This window comes from Egretta garzetta, unplaced genomic scaffold (assembly GCF_000687185.1).
Source record: "Egretta garzetta isolate BGI_Z169 unplaced genomic scaffold, ASM68718v1 scaffold18, whole genome shotgun sequence".
Taxonomy (NCBI): Eukaryota; Metazoa; Chordata; class Aves; order Pelecaniformes; family Ardeidae; genus Egretta; species Egretta garzetta.
The window spans coordinates 6,638,497-6,656,371 of record NW_009260616.1 but is presented as its reverse complement, the minus strand read 5'-3'; the positions used below and the strand labels follow the sequence as shown (position 1 = coordinate 6,656,371).

Sequence of the window (17,875 nt, the reverse complement as noted above, 5' to 3'; positions counted from 1 at the left end):
ATCAAGATCATCAGAATTAAAACAGGCATGCCAGATTACTTCTGTAATTTGTAAAAAAAGGTAACTTCTTCACTAACGTAACCTTTTTTAACTTTCTGAGCAAACCAGTATTGGTTACTTTGGCTTAACATGTCTGTCTGTAGGAGTCCACATAACAGAAATTCCCATATTGCTCTGTGGAAGGGAACACCTTTCATTTGTTTCAAGCAGTAAGGCACTTACACATTTAAAATTCCTCATTATACAAAACACACTGAATACTGGAACTCAAGCATCGACTACATGGGTATTACCTACCTCCATTTTTTATAACTTCCTAGTCATCAAGTAAGTATACTAAAGAAAATTCTAATCACTGATGCATCTCGTTTGTATATAGCCCAAATGTGGAGTTAGAAATTGCTTTCTTAATGAATCCACGATGTTTTGGCCAGCATTCTAGTTGTGCCAGAAGCCTGTACCCTAAATAGGATGGGATCTATCATCTCACTACCCTCACCTCCTGCCATTCAAATTTTAAAGGCAATTCTTCATCTATATATAAGAGAATAAAGGAAATTCCTCATCAAATATATAAAAAGAAAAGAGATGGGGCCAGGGGAAGATTTCTCATTGAATTGTCACAGACTTAAGAAATTCAGCTTGGACAACCTCCTAAGAAACAGAGATCATGCTTTTTTTTTTTTTTTTCCCCTCAGCACCTATTATTCTCATCTCTACCATAATCAAAAGAATTAATAAATACCTTAAAAAGTTATTTGGACTCAGGTGGTTAGTTATGCAACGAAGACGACTGTAGTGTTTAAATTCTAAAACATGCAAAATTAAAAGCCCTGAAGAACCCTCAATTTCAGCATTTTGCTTTTAAGTAATTTAAAGACAACAAATTATCTTTCGCTGGGATACTCAGCAAAGCATTACTGAAATGACTTCTTATGGGACCGCAATTTCCAGGTCCAATTTCACAAGTCAGTTTCAAATGATGAAATCTGGAAGGGAAAGGAGAGCATTGGAAATAAAAGTGTATAACAAATGGAAATATGGTAAACATTTTATTATGAGAAGGTAAACACAGTGAAATGTAAATCTAACCCTGTCTTTGCAATTTCTGGACATAGAGCAGCAGAATGTAAAATTGATTATGAAGAACTCTTAAGAGAGCATTTTTTTATGTAAAAATATAGTCCATGACTAAAGACTGAATCCATCTGCTTACCCAAAGCTTACATAAGGCATGAAAATGTTTCTTGACTGCATCAGCACTTTTACAGGACAGGTTTAAAATAGCTGAACAGCTCGTTTGGATTCTGTAAGTAGATTTTCCTTCTAAAAATGAGGTAAATGTGGCACTGTATTAGTAACATCATGCTCAGTGACAGCAGGTTAAAATTTCAACAATAATGTTTTCAGTCTGACAAGTTTTCAACAAGATGAACACTGAATGGGATTAGCATGCAACCGTGTTTAAGCAGGTATGTGCAAAAGTCCCTGTTTATGCGAAGAATATAAAATATTTTCACACAATAAAATTCTCCTCTTCTGACTCTGATCCGTCCAAAACATTTCAGATTAATTTTTCAAGTTTTGGTAAGCCAAATAAGCTCCAAAACTGTTTTCTTTTGCACAATATGCATTTTTGAACAAACTAATTGCTATTATAACTACTTTTTTTTTTAAACAGATATATTTAGACATAAGCAGCTGGAATTATGCTTAGAAGTTTATGTATTTATTTCTTACTAGGGAGTAAGTAATTAAAGCTTATTACACATTTTTACCTTTGAAATCAGAGCATGCATTCCAAAACCAGTTTTTATTTCCCCACCTTACAGTATTTCACCGTCAAGCCAAGAGGAGCATCAGTGATTAACTGCCTAATATGACGAGCACTCCATTCCTTACTGGAGAGAGAACGCATAAATCCTAAGCCCTTATGCACAGAATGATAAGGAAGAATCAGCCCAGAAGCTACCGTCCTGTGTAACAGCAGCAAGCTGCATTTGTTAGTTTTATTTAGAAAAAAATTTGGGGGTGTTGTGTTACAGCCTGAGCAGTACTTAAATGAAAACACTGCTAGTCTTGCAGTTGAATGAAGGCTCAGCTAGTGTTTCATCTAACAGGAGCAAGACAAGCCATCAAATAGATCAGCAACATAACTTTTAAAAAACACCCCTGTGAGCGGGAACTGGCTCCACAGTAGTTTGCACTTCTGAAAAAGTGAACCAGATTTTCAAGCTGCTGCACACTGGCTATCAACATGCTTCCAGATATTTTTGTCAAAGTATTTGGGGCCAAATTCCATGCTGGCATAAAAATGGGTACGACTTCTCTGGTTTAATGGGGCTATGACTGATGTCAGGAATGGAGCTAACCCACTGCAACTATAAGGCTGTAAAACTAGAAGAAACTAAGAAATTATTTCTCTAATAGTTTCCTCAGGTAGGATTCTTTCCATACTCAGTATCAGATATCTAATATAGATTATAAAAGTAACAGTAATCCATGGTTCTTATCCACAACTTGGAGCTACACAATTATCATACCAAGCATTATGAATGATGCAAGATTTGCTCAAGAAACAAAACACCACAACTAAGTTCTAAAAAAACTCAGAGTCTGCATGGCAAACGATTTGGCCATTGAATATTAAACAGTTTCTCAGCTCTAACTGGCATGAGAAACCGTTCAATCACTGGAGAATGTGTATCCTCTTGACAGAACCACTGCCCTACCTACACACCACTTAACACCACACAAGCTATGGCAGGCTTTGGAAGAACAGAAAGCCCCTTGGCTAAAAGGAATACCTGATGGTGATCCAAAACATCTTCAAGTCAAATTGGCAATAGTCCCTGTGGATTAACATTTTTAATAAAGTAAAACCTCAACGTTGATCAAACTTTCAGAGCCAATAAAAAGATGTAAATATATATAAAAAATCCCAACCCTAACATATGAGGAAGGGTTACCAAGTCAGCATTAGTAACATCAAAATCTGTCCTTACTCACACATTTGCACTGCCCCAAAGGAAGATAATAGATCACTCAAAGTGCGCTGTATTTTAATGACATTTGAAAGATATGAATGTGCTATTTATTATAGAGGGGGCAAGAACTGAAGACCAGCAGACTTTTTCGTATGGAACTAAAAGCATTGGGTCAATTAGAGCATGAGCCTACTCAGAATTGCACTTCTGCCTCTCGCTTGTATTCTTACTCAGTTTCTCCTCCTCACTGGCGAATAGATTGATACCAGGAAAAGCACAATTATTCTCCAGTTGCAAGGTCCTGGATAAGCTCTGCAAATATACCTAACTATGCTCTGAGAGACTGCAGCAGTCAGGCTCATCCTGCCACTAGCTTAGGTGAACAGCCCTGAAACTTGACCCAATTAATGAAATACAACTAATGACTCAGTGGAGAGATGGAAAGCGGCCGCCTCCCGAAGGGCATGTCCAGCCAGCTCTCGCCAGCAGGAGCAGGACTGGGCACACACAGCACGGTCCTGCGGGGTGGGCAACAGCCCCAACTGCACGCCTGCAAGGAGGCCCGAGCCCCTGGGCAAATCCATTTCCAGGCAAGCAAGAAATAGAAGGACAGTGTAGAACGGCTTTAAGCATTTCCTAGTCTGAACACAGTCACCAGCAAGGAAGAACTTCACACAAGGATAAATAACCTTAAATATTAAATGTGGTGAAAGCAATCCCAATGATCAGCACGCATTAGCATGGAATCTGCCTTAGCAGGTTAATTCAGCTGCCTGATGAAGTTTTCTGCTAGTAAAAATGGAGTAGAAGAGTCTGGTGGTTTCTTTAGAGAGTACAGTTACAAAAATCAAAACACATTTACATAATGAATGAAAAACATCCTTGAGTTTCCTTACAAAGTTCATTCCATTTATTTCAAACTGAAAAGTTAATGCTTGTAAAAAAAAAAATGACGACCTTGATGTATGTAAGATTTCCTATGATACGAGAAGAGCTGCTTAAAAGCTAACATTTTATTGAATGAAGTTTTGTACTAAACTACTTTTCATATTTCAGTTGGTTATGTTAGATCATATTGATAAAAAAATGTATTGATGTACTATTGAAGTGGGATTATTTTTATAGGGATGGAGAAAAGACTTCCATATCCCTACTCTGCCTGGCTCTTGAAATTTTTTCTTGTTCTACAGAAAAGCAAATGCAAATATTATTGTCACAGCTACTTTCTTTTCTACAGAGAAAGCAAGATTAGACTCATCTTTACAAGGTCAAAGATGCCTCATTTTGCTATGTGTAGAAAATGAAGAACCATTTCCCTTTGACTTAATCTGTTCCGATAAAATCAAAATGGCCTACATGAAATGATAATGTAGAAGCTGAAACGTGTGTTCCTTTCCTCCACCCACAATGGTATGCCTTCTGAATATAAATAAGCGCAGATCTACTATCTTCCCTTTTACGCTCTTCATTCTAGCATCGTAATTTCAGATCTTCGTGAACTCCCATCAGAAACTGAAAATGGCAAACACGGCAGAGTGAAAACAGCTACAAAGACTTTAAGAATATCTCACATATTTACAAAGAACCAGGAAAAGAAAGGAAATTAATCCACTGTATAGTTAATTACAGATAATCTCAAGTACTAAAATATTCTCAAGTGGAGTAGTTTGACACTGTATTACAGACTGCATTGCAAACCCAAACCTATCTATCTATATATCTCTCTCACTCTCTGAGGTCTGAAGGTTTTTCTAAATAATACAAAAATATCTTAATTATTTGACACTTAAAGAAAGGAATAAAAATCCCTGAGTAAGCCAAAGACAACTGATATGTATAGCCTCAGAAAACACACTCACAAACAAGACCGATTTTAAGGCAGCTTCCAACTTCAGACAGAACACAAATAGAAAACTGATGTGTCACAGAAGAAGAAATCTAATTAACGGGTGGATTTGCATTGACAATATGCTTTGAACTTTACTTCTAAATGTCATTGCTTCCCTGCTTAATTTGCAATTAGGACAACAGGGTCAACATGCCCTTAAATTCAAATGGAAATATAAGTACTCGTTGACTACTACGGTGTGCTTGTACACACCGTTTCAACAAGAAAAAACCTCAAGAAAACAAAACCAGAAGCTGTCAGAAAACAAGCATACTAGCCAACTACCATAAGCTGATATTTGTGTTTCCAGACAAACAAAATTCATCCATTTCTTCCACTGAGGCGTTGAAGTCAAAGTGAGTATCTTATAACAGTATTAGGTTGGTGGGGCAGAATACTATTTACTTAAAAATTACAACTAGATTCACATTTAATAACATTTTTCAAAGAAAGCTGTGCAAAGTACATCCTCTCAAATGATATGCGATTTGCAGGCCTAAATTTTGAAGCGGACTTTGCCCATCTCCCTGCTTCCCCCACTCCCCATATATATACACACACATACACTCGTATCTTCAAACACACACTAAAAAAAGTACCTTCACAGTACAAATCCAATCTTCTTTTCTTTAAGATCAGCTTGTAATTTTAAAGTATAAAGTAGATATTTCTTATTCAGGTCCTTTCTTTATTCAGTGTTCTGCTTACAGAAATTTATTTTATTCTTTTAAGTTATATTTCTAAGAGAAATTTGGATTATAACTAAAAGTGAAAAAATTATTAGTAGCTGATTCCTAACGCTGAATTACATTGCTCTTGTGGTGATATGCTGAGAAAGAGGTCTGGCAGCAAACATGGTACTCTGAAGTTAGGAAAAAAGGATGGCTATTCTCTTCAGATCTGTGATGTGCCAGGAGGAAAAACACTGGAAGCAGAGAATAAGAACAAAATGGTCTCCTAAGAATTCACGGCCCATCCCCTTACCTAAAATTCACAGATTTTCCTCATGAGACATCAGCAGATGCTCTAAGACTTATGTAGCCCACTTAAAATGAACAAATGTACAAATACGATATGCTACTTGGGTTATAAAATTTCATCGACTCAATCTTCACACAACTGGCGTGTAGCATGTGCATTATACACCAAGTCAGAACAGAAGAGCAGGTTTCCAGCTTCCCTGCAAACACATTTCCTGGTACCTTCTGCATCACACTTCAGGGATATCTTGGGACAGAACAGGCCATTGATACGTCTTGTATATGAACCATTCAAATTTTTTTCTGTACTGGGAAAGTTTCAAAATGCTGTACTCTAACAAATCTGTCACCCCCCCAATCAATATTAATAGACTGACATATATCAAATACCAAAGTGAAACCAATCAGCATATTTTTTAAGTATCGCAGGGCTTCAATGCTAAGGATGTTTCCCTCTGAGGCACTGCAGTTTGGCGGTGGCAATTTGCACTCTTGCCCACTATCAGGAGGACTCAGAAGATAACCAGCTGTCATGCTCTGGCATGTGACGGGGTTTCGGTATGCTGAACAGAATGCTGTGTGATGGAAGTTATTTACAGAAGTAGTTTTTAATACCAAAAGTAGTATGCTCAGTATACAATAAGAGTCCAAACACTTCCAAGCATTTCCCCCTTAAAGGCTGACACTGAAGTTAAATGGAGCACATGTTAGCAGTTAAATGCTTTCTTCACAGGCCAAATCGGTAGTAGAGTTGTGGCTACAATACAGACTTTGATTGTCTAGTTCAGAAACTTAGACTTTGAAAAACCCCTCCAAAGTAACAATTAAAAAAACCAAACCCCAAAACATTTAAAAAGCAGCAGTCAGGGGGCCCATCTTGTTCAGAGTGCACCAGAGCAAAGAGGCTTTCTGCTCTGCAGTAGTGTTTTCGGCCAAGGGAAGATGGCAGGAGATCCCCCATTCTTCTTCCAGGGCGGTGGCTTTGATGCTGTTACCAGCACTGTATTGCTCTGTTGCACAAAGCATGTATAGCCCTTGCAGGACCAGCTCAGTTCAGGTGAGCAAGCTCCATCCTTACCAGGGCATACCTGTCCGTGACCTTTTCCTCTGCTTTTTACAAAGGCAATAGATAGGAAACACAAATAAACCTGCCAAAAGAAGAAAGTGAGAAGAAAACCATAATTAAATGCAATCCTTTGTGTGTGCACTGTGTTCTTTCAATGTACATAGAGTATTCAGAGGCAGCCTTCCACGTCTTGAGAATTTAGATAAGGCATTGGGACAAGCAGAAAATACCAGCCTGCAACAGTCACTTCGGTAATGAGTTAAGCTGCACTTTCTGTTTGCTTTACAACAAATCCCTGCTCACCCTACTCCCATTTCTGATAAATTAATCCATGCTGCCTTGTATAATATACGAACTTAAAACTTTTAGAAGCCCTCTGGCAATCCGTAGATATAAATCCAAGGCTGATTTAACTAAGCCAGTTTTCAGCCAGTTTCACATGCAACAAAGGCAGCATGTTATAGCTTTATTTTTTTTTTTTAATAGTATTTATTTTTACAAACATCCTCATCTATTGTGAAGTAATACCAAAGTTTATCCTTGCCTGGGCAGGGAACTATTTATTCTTAAGTCTTTTAAGTGAAAGGAAGCTGTAAAAGGAAAAATAAATAAATCAATCATTTATTCAAGTGAAAAATAGTTTGTCATAAGAGGAACTCCTTCAAACCCCAGTGGGAAGCACCTTCCCCTTTCCCTTGCCACCGGCTGACTGAAATGGTGAAAGACTTCCTTTCCAGACACAGCTACAGTAGCAACATAGAACAAAAGACTGCTACAGTGACCAAGGCCCTCGCTTTGCTCAATAGCCTTGTGAATGGTGTAAAATGGTTTTCAGCTACGATAACTGAAATTACTTCAACAGTTGTGTTGGCAGTAAATATTACTGCAATTACCTCGAAACCACAGCTTTCCTGTAAATAATCAATGTTTTTGGAACAGGTCATACTGCTCTTCTTGATCGTATCTTATCTGGCCATACCTAGGGTGGGACTTCAGTGGCTTACTGAGTATTACTGCTATTATTGCTATTGTATATTAATTTTTAATATAAGCAAAGGAGTGTTTTCTTTCCAGCATAGATTATACCAGACTGATGAGCAAAATAAGCTTTACTGGCATTAAGAAGTCTTTATTGCCTATATTTTTGGCATAAAAATGCCACTAAAGAATTTTTAGATCTGTATCTACATAGATAGATCTATATATCTATATCTTCAGTGAATCCAACTCAGAATATTGATACAGGAAAGAGATATGTATTCTTAGCCTAAATACTAAAATTAATAGCAGTATTCTTTAGCCAAATGTAGTCTAGAAAAAGCTCCAATGATATTTTGGCTATATGCTGATTAGTTGTGTACAATCTTATTAATGTAACTATCCTGGTATATTTTGGCTTTATAAAGGTGCCACATCCCAGCTGGGTATACACTGCAAATTTTTGGTGGAGTAAGTAGTTTGGTGAAGAGCTGTGAAGCAGCATGATCCCGACCGGCATATTACTGCCAACACAAACAGTGGATATGCACTTACATGAACAAAATTATACATTTATCCTTACAGATTATTTCAATTTTGCAGGAGAATTCAGTTAAGCCAGTCAAAGAGCAGATATGTAGAACAACTACATCCAGATTAGTACAACCACATTAACAGAACTTTGATACATTATCAAGCGAGTTCACAGTACTATTTTTTGTGATAGAATCCAATCTGGCAGCCTATGCACTGAATCAGATTTTGAGACTGACTCATCCCAGTTTGCTGCTTTGTTGTTGTTATTGTTGTACCTTCAAGCTGGAAGGTTTTTGGGACTACGCCTAGTGCCCCAAAAATCTTGTCATGCACACAACCAAGATCTCAGAATTGTGATCCACTGGGGTAATTAAAGGGAGGGTCCAAGTCAGCCAGCACCCAGGACTATATTTAAATTACTCTGGCCTTTTTACTAGTTTAGACTAGTTAAAGATTTTGGTTCAGAAAACCAAATAATTTGGAAAAAAGTAATAAAGCTAACAGGCATAAAAGCAAGCAAGAAAAAAAAGATTCTAAAGACAATTTTTTTTAGGAAAAGTCATGTGCTTCATACTAAAATGGTATTTATGAAATTTATACTTTGTGTCCCTCTCTGAGATGAAAATACTGACATGTCATACAGAAAGTCACTGCAAAATCAGAATTAAAGACTCATTCACATATGTAACTCTTACCTATTACAACAGCTATGGCTCCCAGTGCCAGCCCCAGAACCAGTATTAGGGGTGTAATGAGCAATTTTCCAGCTGAAATGCAAAATGCATTAAACAATTAAAAGCAGGCATTTTATTTTTCCATTTCCAACCAACCGTAAATATTTTGATACCAGACACCCAAAAGTTGGTTCCTTTTTTTTTTTTAATACTTTACCAGGATTCCTATATGGAAATTCATCCTACAAATCCTCAGCCAGCTCCCTCCACACATTTCTCTCTGCCCTCTTCACCCACCACAACTCCGAGCACAGCTCATTTTGTACATTAACAGTTAGCTTGCATTTACTTCTGTTTCCATCCTGAAATCCCTTGGGCATCGACAGGAACGTGATAGCTATAAAGCTACTATCATTTGGCTTCTCCAGAATCCTACTACACAGCAACCACCCTGGAAAGATGTCAAGCAAACCAGCATCTTGGAGAGTTTAGGTTAGCTCAAGGTGATGAGACCATCACCTCTAAATATGCTTCTGCTGGCTTTAAAAGCCTATGGTGAAGTCCTTGTGTACAGCTGTGATTTAGGTCTAAATCAAACCACAGCCAAGTCTATTTTGGATGAACATTTAAAAGGATATGTGGCTGCTCTTACATGACTAAGGCAGCGAGGTTGCACAGTACACCGGCTAGAGCACAACACTAAGAACAAAGTGTGCTCATATCCTTTACTTCTGATGAGTTCATGATCTGTAGAAATGCAGAGGGAAAGAAGGGCTCCTTCTGAAACACTGAAGTTGGACCTGAACTTTGAATGCAAGCTATCTTTCTTGCGTTGCACGCTTTCAGCTGAACGGCAGAGTCTCCCTGTCTGTGTTGGCCAAGTGGTTGGATCAAAGACACCACTTGTCTCAGCTGTTTGGAAACACAGCAGGGCAGGCATTTTTACTGACACACCAGCAGTCTGATCAGGGATTTGAAATTAAGCAATTCTCTAAGTTAAGCATGTCTTTGAAAGATCATCTCTAGAAAGGGAGGAAAAGTGAGTTTGTTAACTCTCTCTTCCCTGCCCTTCCCTCTCTCAAGTCACTTGTATCAGATTTCAGTAAATGGATTACTTCATTCAATAATGATGTAAACCTCTCCATAACCTGAGCCACTAATTAGGGCAGTCTGAAGGAAAAATGAGATATTTTGGAAATATTTACAGCAGTTTAATGAATTGGTCCTTTTCATGCTCTGTTTTGATAGCTTTTCAATTTCATAGGAGTGTTGTGGGTGGGGAAACATTAATTCCTAGAAGAAAAAAATTGGCAAATATTGGTATTACTCTAGTTGCTAGGCATCCTAATGGTAGACCTTCTTGGGACTCCACTGTGCTGCATTCTACACACACAGAAGTTGTCAAAAATTATTAGGAGGAGAAGAAATATAGAGTGAAGGAAAACCTCAAGAGAACTCCAAAAATGAGCAATTGAAAACATTTAAAAACATTACCAGAGCCTTTAACAATTTCGAAGTAAAACTTATAAAAGGTTGTTTTAATGTATGAACTCTCTATATTAATAACCATGTAATTAGAATGTTAGAAAATTATGACATTTGGTACTAAAATTATTAAAAACTTAAACCACTGAACTGGTGACTAAGTACACAGAAACCGAGTCTGCAGAAAGGGCTAAGCTAGCTTTAGACTGGAGTAACTTCTTTGCAGTCACAAGAACGGTTCCTAAGCTAATTCAGATTAAGAAATTGTTTACTTACATTTGACAAACTAACTCAGAGCTGAAATAAAGCATGACTGAGTGTCTTTTTCCTTCTGACTGTGAATATGAAGTTATGAGTATTGTGTAGTTCCAAGATCTTATAGGATAAATAGACCTTTCATTGTCGTGGGACAGTATCTTCTTTTGGTTATCAACGCATTCTTTGTAAAGGTTAAACTTTAAAACCAAAACAAAATATCTTTTCTCCTTATATATCTACTACATTTAAATCCTTTATCTTTCTTTACCTTTGTAAACTAAAATTAAGGAACAAGTTAACACGATGTGAACAAGACTTGCACAGGTTACTCTTACAGTAAGAGTACAAACAGCAGCAATCACTGCAAAGCAGCAGCTATGTACCTTTTACTCCATTTTTATCAGTGCTATATGGAACAATTATAAAATGCTCTATTTTACATGTCTGAATTGAACATTATTTTATATCTAATGCCAGTTTGACACACATCGTTTGTCATAGCACGAAGGATTATGAGGCTCTTAATCATAGGGAGAATCGTGACACCCCAAGAAACACTGTTGAGACTGAGGACCTTTATTGCAGGCCCTAAACTTCCCAACGATCCACTGTCCCACGTCTGTTAGCTCCAAGAGGGCTGGCAGAGAGAGCAAATGTAAAACTTGCCTCAGAGTGAGATAAAGTCTTGCGTCATTAGTCCATGTGGTGAACTCAGCAGTAGGTTACAATAGCCAGTCTGGTAATGTTCAAAGCCAGTTTTTAAGGATAACTTAAGAAGAAACAGTTGTAAATAGAGCAAGCCTAAAAAGGGAACCTTTTTACAATTCTACTCAAATTAATGGCAAAAAATTTCTCTACTGGGTTACTCAGCATGAAGATTTAGATATCTCTGGTAATCTAATAACCATATTTGCAGGTGTCTCAGAGGGGTTGCATTACTTGTGATATAGAGAATAATGTTTTCTGCAAAATGAGGAAACGTTTAGGGAAATATGAGGGAATATTTTTCCCTTGCATAACTTTGGATTTGCTTGCAGGTTTTAGGGTAATATATACAAAACTCCATAAATCCTTTAAGAATTCTTTGCCATATAAAAATATATTATACTGATTTTAGGAAATAAACTTAATCACTAGCATACGAGAAATAAAAGGTTTTGTTTTCCATGTCTAAATATCATTATATGTTTAAGCAAAACCACTAAAAGTATCTATTTAAAAATCAAAAGTCACATCAATGCAGATTTAAGCTCTAATACAAGTTTGCATCTGTTTTTAAAGAGTCCTATCGAGTGTATATAGAAGAGGTCTTACAAATCAGACCAACTTAAATGATAAAGTTGCTAATGGAAATACATGCTTCCTTCTGCAGGGCTCAAAGCCATGCATACATAAAGTGAATCTTGCACTCAGTCTTGGGACAGAAGTGCATGTTAGATCTGAAGACAGGCTGCTTTCAGAATCATATTTGAAATGCTGTTTACCCTGCAGAAAAACTTCATTTGATTTAATATCATCATTACATGTTGTGTCCTGTCACATATCCATGAAGTACCTAGCAATTGATTTTGAATATAATTCACCCAAATGAATTCAGGTGGTACTTAAGTGGCATCTTTAAGACAGCTGAACATGTTTTTCCTTTCTGTGCAATTCATCACTACCTCCTGTTATAACCAAACATCCTGCCTTCAAGAACTTTGCCAAATAATTACTATGAGCATAAAATCTCTAAGTCTGCTGGGACTGAGGGGTAAAAGCAATTTCACCTTACTGTACTGGTCACAGACAAAGTTCCTCTAGAAAGTACGCTGGCTAAAGAGTGGAGAGAAATGTCAAATTCAGAGACCACTTCTGCTCCCAGTTTATTTTCTTCAGCCTGTGATTTCTATTACCTTTGCAAAACCATTGGTTTGTGAAAAAAAGTATGCTTGAATTTATGGTGCCATAAATGCTTTTCCCTTATTTTTATTACAGAACAGTTTGTGATTGTAGGCACAAACATTTGCTTCTCAACAGAAACCATGATAGCATGCCAGCCTGCCATGAAGTGTTCTTTCCTTTTTACACACTCCACCCACCCAGATTTGGTACAAACAAGCCAAAGAACCTTCGCTACAAAATCACCACACTTGCTTAAATGTTTTCTCTCCACAGCAAGAGAATAAAATAAAAAGTCCCAGAAGAAAATGTATCTAGCAACACCTCACCACTCTTGCACTGACAGCCAAGATAATGTCCTCTTAATTTCCACTGCTTAGCTAAGTACCAGAGGCATTTTACTATAGGAAATCCAACCTTTATTTCTTGCTGCATGTTACTCAGAGACTACGCTTCTAATGGCCAATGTCTCTGCTACCGTCTCCTCTGTCTAACATCTTCTGCTGACTCTCAGAACGTACAGTAACACCTGCTGATGAGAATGGTCCACTCTTGCCTGGTAAAGCCGTAATGTATTTACATTTACAGTTCTAGTTGCCATGACATCTCTGAGCCTAGGTGTTAACCCTAACTGGAATTAAACATTTCTCCATTTTCAACTTGGCCTTGAATGATTATGACTAGGAAGCTTCAGTTCAAAACGAAGCAACAAAAAAAATACCACATATCATGAAGAACCACCTGATGGAGCGTCTATAAAAGAAAGATATGAGAGGGTAAGCAAGCTATTATTATTTACTAAATTTTATGATAAAAGAAGTAACCAATGAAACTATCAGCAATCTATTAAAAAAACCAAATCACACAAACACACAACAGGATGAAAGTACTTTCTCTAGACAACATAGTGAAATCTACATCGTGAAATCCTACAGCCTCTACCAAACATAATGTGTAAGCCAAAACTATAGATAATTTAAGAACTGTATAAATTGGTGAAGGATAGCTATTGACAGCTCTCAAGCAAAGGCTCAGATACAAATCTTAAGTAAGGAAGCATCTAGAATAATGATTACTGGAAATACACAGTGAGTGAGATCACCTTTCTAATTGACCAGTGCTAGAGACAAACTCACTATACAGACCTTTACACCTGGCAATCAATTTGGGATTTTTTTTTTTTTGACTCCCATCCCCCTCAATTTTACATTTACCCAATTTGAACAGACCGATTCTGTTCAAGTTTTACAGGGATAGCAGATCTTACAAATTTTCCACCATTCAAGATGGCAGAATCCACAAACTGAACTGACACTGCATCACAGTTTAGGATAATACCATCTCAAAAGAAAAAACGTCAGGAGATGCAACCTTACAACAAGATAATGCCTTCTTAAAAAAGCATGTGTGTGCCCACATGTGCGCTTGTGTGGAGAAAAGTTTAAAAGAGTAAATACATCAAGACTGGCTCACATAGGCCAATCATAGCCAAAATCTAATCCAATGGAAGAAGGGCAGTGAGCTGAATTTACGAATCGTAACCTGACGTAAATTGTTTAAACTTTTTTTTTTTTTTTATTTTCAAGCATGAATTCTGTTAGGGCTCTGGAGTGTTTTGGTAGCTATTCATAGATGACATCAGGATCAATATTAAAATACAAAGCTCTAGAGATGACTGAGGGATTTAGGGTCATGGGCACCAGGGCAGAATTCTTTGAATCATTGTCAGCTTGGGTGTTAAGCTATTGTAAAAATGAGGGCAATTACTACATGTGCTGCCAGGTTCAGCTAGCTCTGTTTCTATTTAAATGATGAACATTCCTGTGGAAAATATCACTGTATGACAAATATTCCTGGAGAGAAATTTTTAACAGAAACCCTATGAGAAATTTAAGCTGAAGCTTTAAGCTTCACTTATCTTTCTTGGTTTACTAATTAAAGCAAGACACAAGTACACTTGCAAGCAGGAAATGAAAGCAAAAGAACTTACACCTTCTCTATGTGTGTTTTTATAAATATGAACATATACATCTTCACCACTGAACTTTTATCTGATATATGTACTTCCACATTTCTTTATGGCCTCCAAGTCACTGTTATACAAAGAAACTATTTTTCTTTCTCACTAGTAAAAGCTGTTTCTTTTGAAAAGGAAAAGGTTCTGCATTATTGTTTCCTAAAAAAACCAAACATGGAAAACAGAAAAGAATTTTAATAGTAGTTATGCACATGCAGTACATGCACCTGAATTTTGGACTTCGTATGTGGCATTAAAATGTGCCAACTGCATATTCAGTTACCTTTAATGTAAACCACTGCAAAAAATTAAGACAATATTAATGTTATTTTTGGCAGATCTATATTTTTATAACAAACATTTATTTTATATTTGTATACCAATTCCACATAGAAGGTTTAATCTTGGAATAACGTTACCCACCATTCTGCATGTGAGCAGCACAGAATTGGTGATATGTCTGAGCACAATACCTAGCTATTAGAGACACTAATTCTACCAAACGTACCAAGACCCATTTTAAAAAAGCTTAAACGGTTTGCCATTGTGGCTTTTACTGAACACTTTTCTGAAGCCTTACTTTGAAATGGCCTTTGGAATTTAAGCTTAAATTTATTCATTAACAGCTTATCCCATATGCTCTAGTGCCAGCATTGTCTTTAATCTAGGCTAGATCTTCTCATGTGTTGGAATTTATCTCTACCAAATGCATCAGAGTAGGCACACCCGATCATTTTGAATTTTTATCCACTTTCCTATTTATTTTTGTATCTTTAATTCATCCCTCATAAATTTTGTTCTAAAGGCTTGCAAGTTCCTGAAGTCAAACTAATAGGCCTGGATGGCTTATTGTTGTTTGTTAAACAAGCATTTCAGGTTTGCCAGTCTCCCACAACTTTACAGATTAGAAAGATTGGTGTTCTTATTACCAGGTCTACAAGTCTGTGTTACTCTAAAATGGAAATCACCTAGATTTCTTACTGGAACTTGTTTGGCTCAGGAGTATTGTTTTCACCACACGCCTGCTGACTGCTATTTCCACACGTTCAGTCTCTTACCTCTACATTCAGCATCACCAACTGAGAAGCTCAAAGCATTTCCTTATCCTAGGTGAATTCCAAGTCACCTTCTATTTCCACGCCTTAATTCAAAGTACCAAAGATCCTCTTTTCCTTAATAGGTCCACAGTTTTTGACACTTAATACAATTTCCTATAATGTTACATATAGCTTTACACGCTGTAAACTCACTACAATGACTGAAATTAATGCCTGTGGCAAGATATGACATAAGTTAATAATCTTTGTTATCTATTTTTTTGTGCTTCTGTAGGTTAAGACAGGTATACACCTGGTTCAAAAGCAAATTAGGAGTGCCTTTTTATTTTCAAAAAAATAAAAAGTCAAGCTTTTGGCATTATATTCATGTGAGATGAATTAACATATATAGTTATGTTTCGTTTTAAGCTGGACTTTATCTGATCCAAAGCTAACAGTTAAGAGATAAGTTTCCTCCTATTTAAATGGGGCTAACCTGAGTAGCTTGGTTTTTCAAAACTGTGTCAGGTTCAAATCCAAACAACGCTTTATTCAAAAAACACCTGACAGAGGTTTGTTTGAAAAAGGTTCCAGCTCTGATCCATTTCTCCTACATGCTTTTAGAATAATGATCACAGCCACAACATGCATATTGACAGTATTTTTCCAGTTTGCTAATGTATTATTAAAAAGGGTTAGGAAACAGAAGCAATCAGAAGAGGACCCAATACTTATTCATACACAGTCCAGGGAGTGCAAATGCTATACATTTAAATATAGTTAATAAACCACATTTTACGTAACTAAACAACAGGCTACCCATCTGATACTTTAAACCAATAGCTTTTATTTAACTATTATTGCCCCCCAACCCACCCTATCACCTCATTGTGCAGCTCTCTACAAGGAACTTTTATCCACTCACCACAGACAGAGCCTCGCACTAATCTTCTTAAATGTGGTCTCTCGGGGAGGTAGCGGTATTTGCATCCAAAGATACTGAGGTTTGAGGTGTGATCTCCAAAGAACCGGAGCTGGCGGTATCTCTCCCCACAACGGTAACAGAAATTAGTGTTACACTGGGAACAGGTCATGTGGTCACACCCTTCTGTTCTCTGGATGTGGATCTGTATGAGCAGAAGAAAACAAAAAAAGTACTTTTTCCCCCCCCTCCCTAAGCACAGGAAAGTAGGCACTATGCCATGCAGTCCATGCATCAGATGAAAAGACACCGCAAGCAACCTCCTGCTTAACTCGCTATTTGCATCAATTACTAATGCAGCTGTCCTGAGACAATAATGGTTGTCTAAGGCGTGTTTCAGAGCATCAAATGTGAGTTATAGTTGTTTCCAGAGTTCCATACGTAATTTTCTGTATAGACCTCCTTCTTTGTTTAAATACTCTTTGTATCAGATGAGAATCTGAGTGATCCTTGCCCTTTCTGAAAACTTTGTGGGTTTTTTTTTTTCCACTGAAGCAGATACATAAGCACCAAACTTTATTAAAAAGACAAGCAGCACAGTAAATATAGTTATGAACTCTATTTGACCCCTCCACAGATGAGTTTCCCTCTTATGCCACCTGTGGCCCCATTCCTTTTCCCATTACCATCGCAAATTGATTTGGCACTTTGTAATAAACACCGGAAAGGCTCTGCTGTTAGAGTGAATGATTTGAGAAGTATGGGTTTTTTTTTTTTTTTTGTTAAAAAAAGAAGGATTCCACAAACTGTGTAAAAGAATTACACCAAGCTTTCACGATGCCCGCAGTACAGCATGAAGCTGTGCTGCCTATGTTTTACATCCATCTTTGTGCTGATAGCCTGCATAAATAGCTCCTTTCCTGGATCTCTATGTACTCTTCTGCAAAACTGGTACATTTACCTACTTCACATAGATTTGGTAAGGCTTCAGATTTAGTTAACAGTTCTGAGAGTCTTAAGATAGAGGGGTCTTGGAGCTGAGTATTTCACTAAATCAACTACAATTACACAGCTACTCTGAATCCTGCCAACTAAAAATATAGCCAACAGGGTGGTAAGCACACTTTTCCTAGCTCACAAAATTGCTAAAGACTGCCCCCCCCCC

The 17,875-nt window shown here is 37.2% G+C and overlaps 1 protein-coding gene across 1 annotated transcript in view; it reads right to left on the bottom strand.

The window, feature by feature from the left end:
- Nucleotides 1-5,375: 5,375 nt before the first annotated feature.
- RNF217 (ring finger protein 217) overlaps nucleotides 5,376-17,875 on the bottom strand; it is a 65,597-nt gene continuing 53,097 nt past the window's right edge. The window contains exons 5-7 of the mRNA XM_009645199.2: nucleotides 16,714-16,915; nucleotides 9,132-9,203; nucleotides 5,376-7,003 (exon numbers count right to left, since the gene is read on the bottom strand). Of these exons, the coding sequence (XP_009643494.1) occupies nucleotides 6,930-7,003; nucleotides 9,132-9,203; nucleotides 16,714-16,915 (348 nt within the window). The 3' untranslated portion in view covers nucleotides 5,376-6,929. The remainder of the gene's footprint in view (nucleotides 7,004-9,131; nucleotides 9,204-16,713; nucleotides 16,916-17,875) is intronic.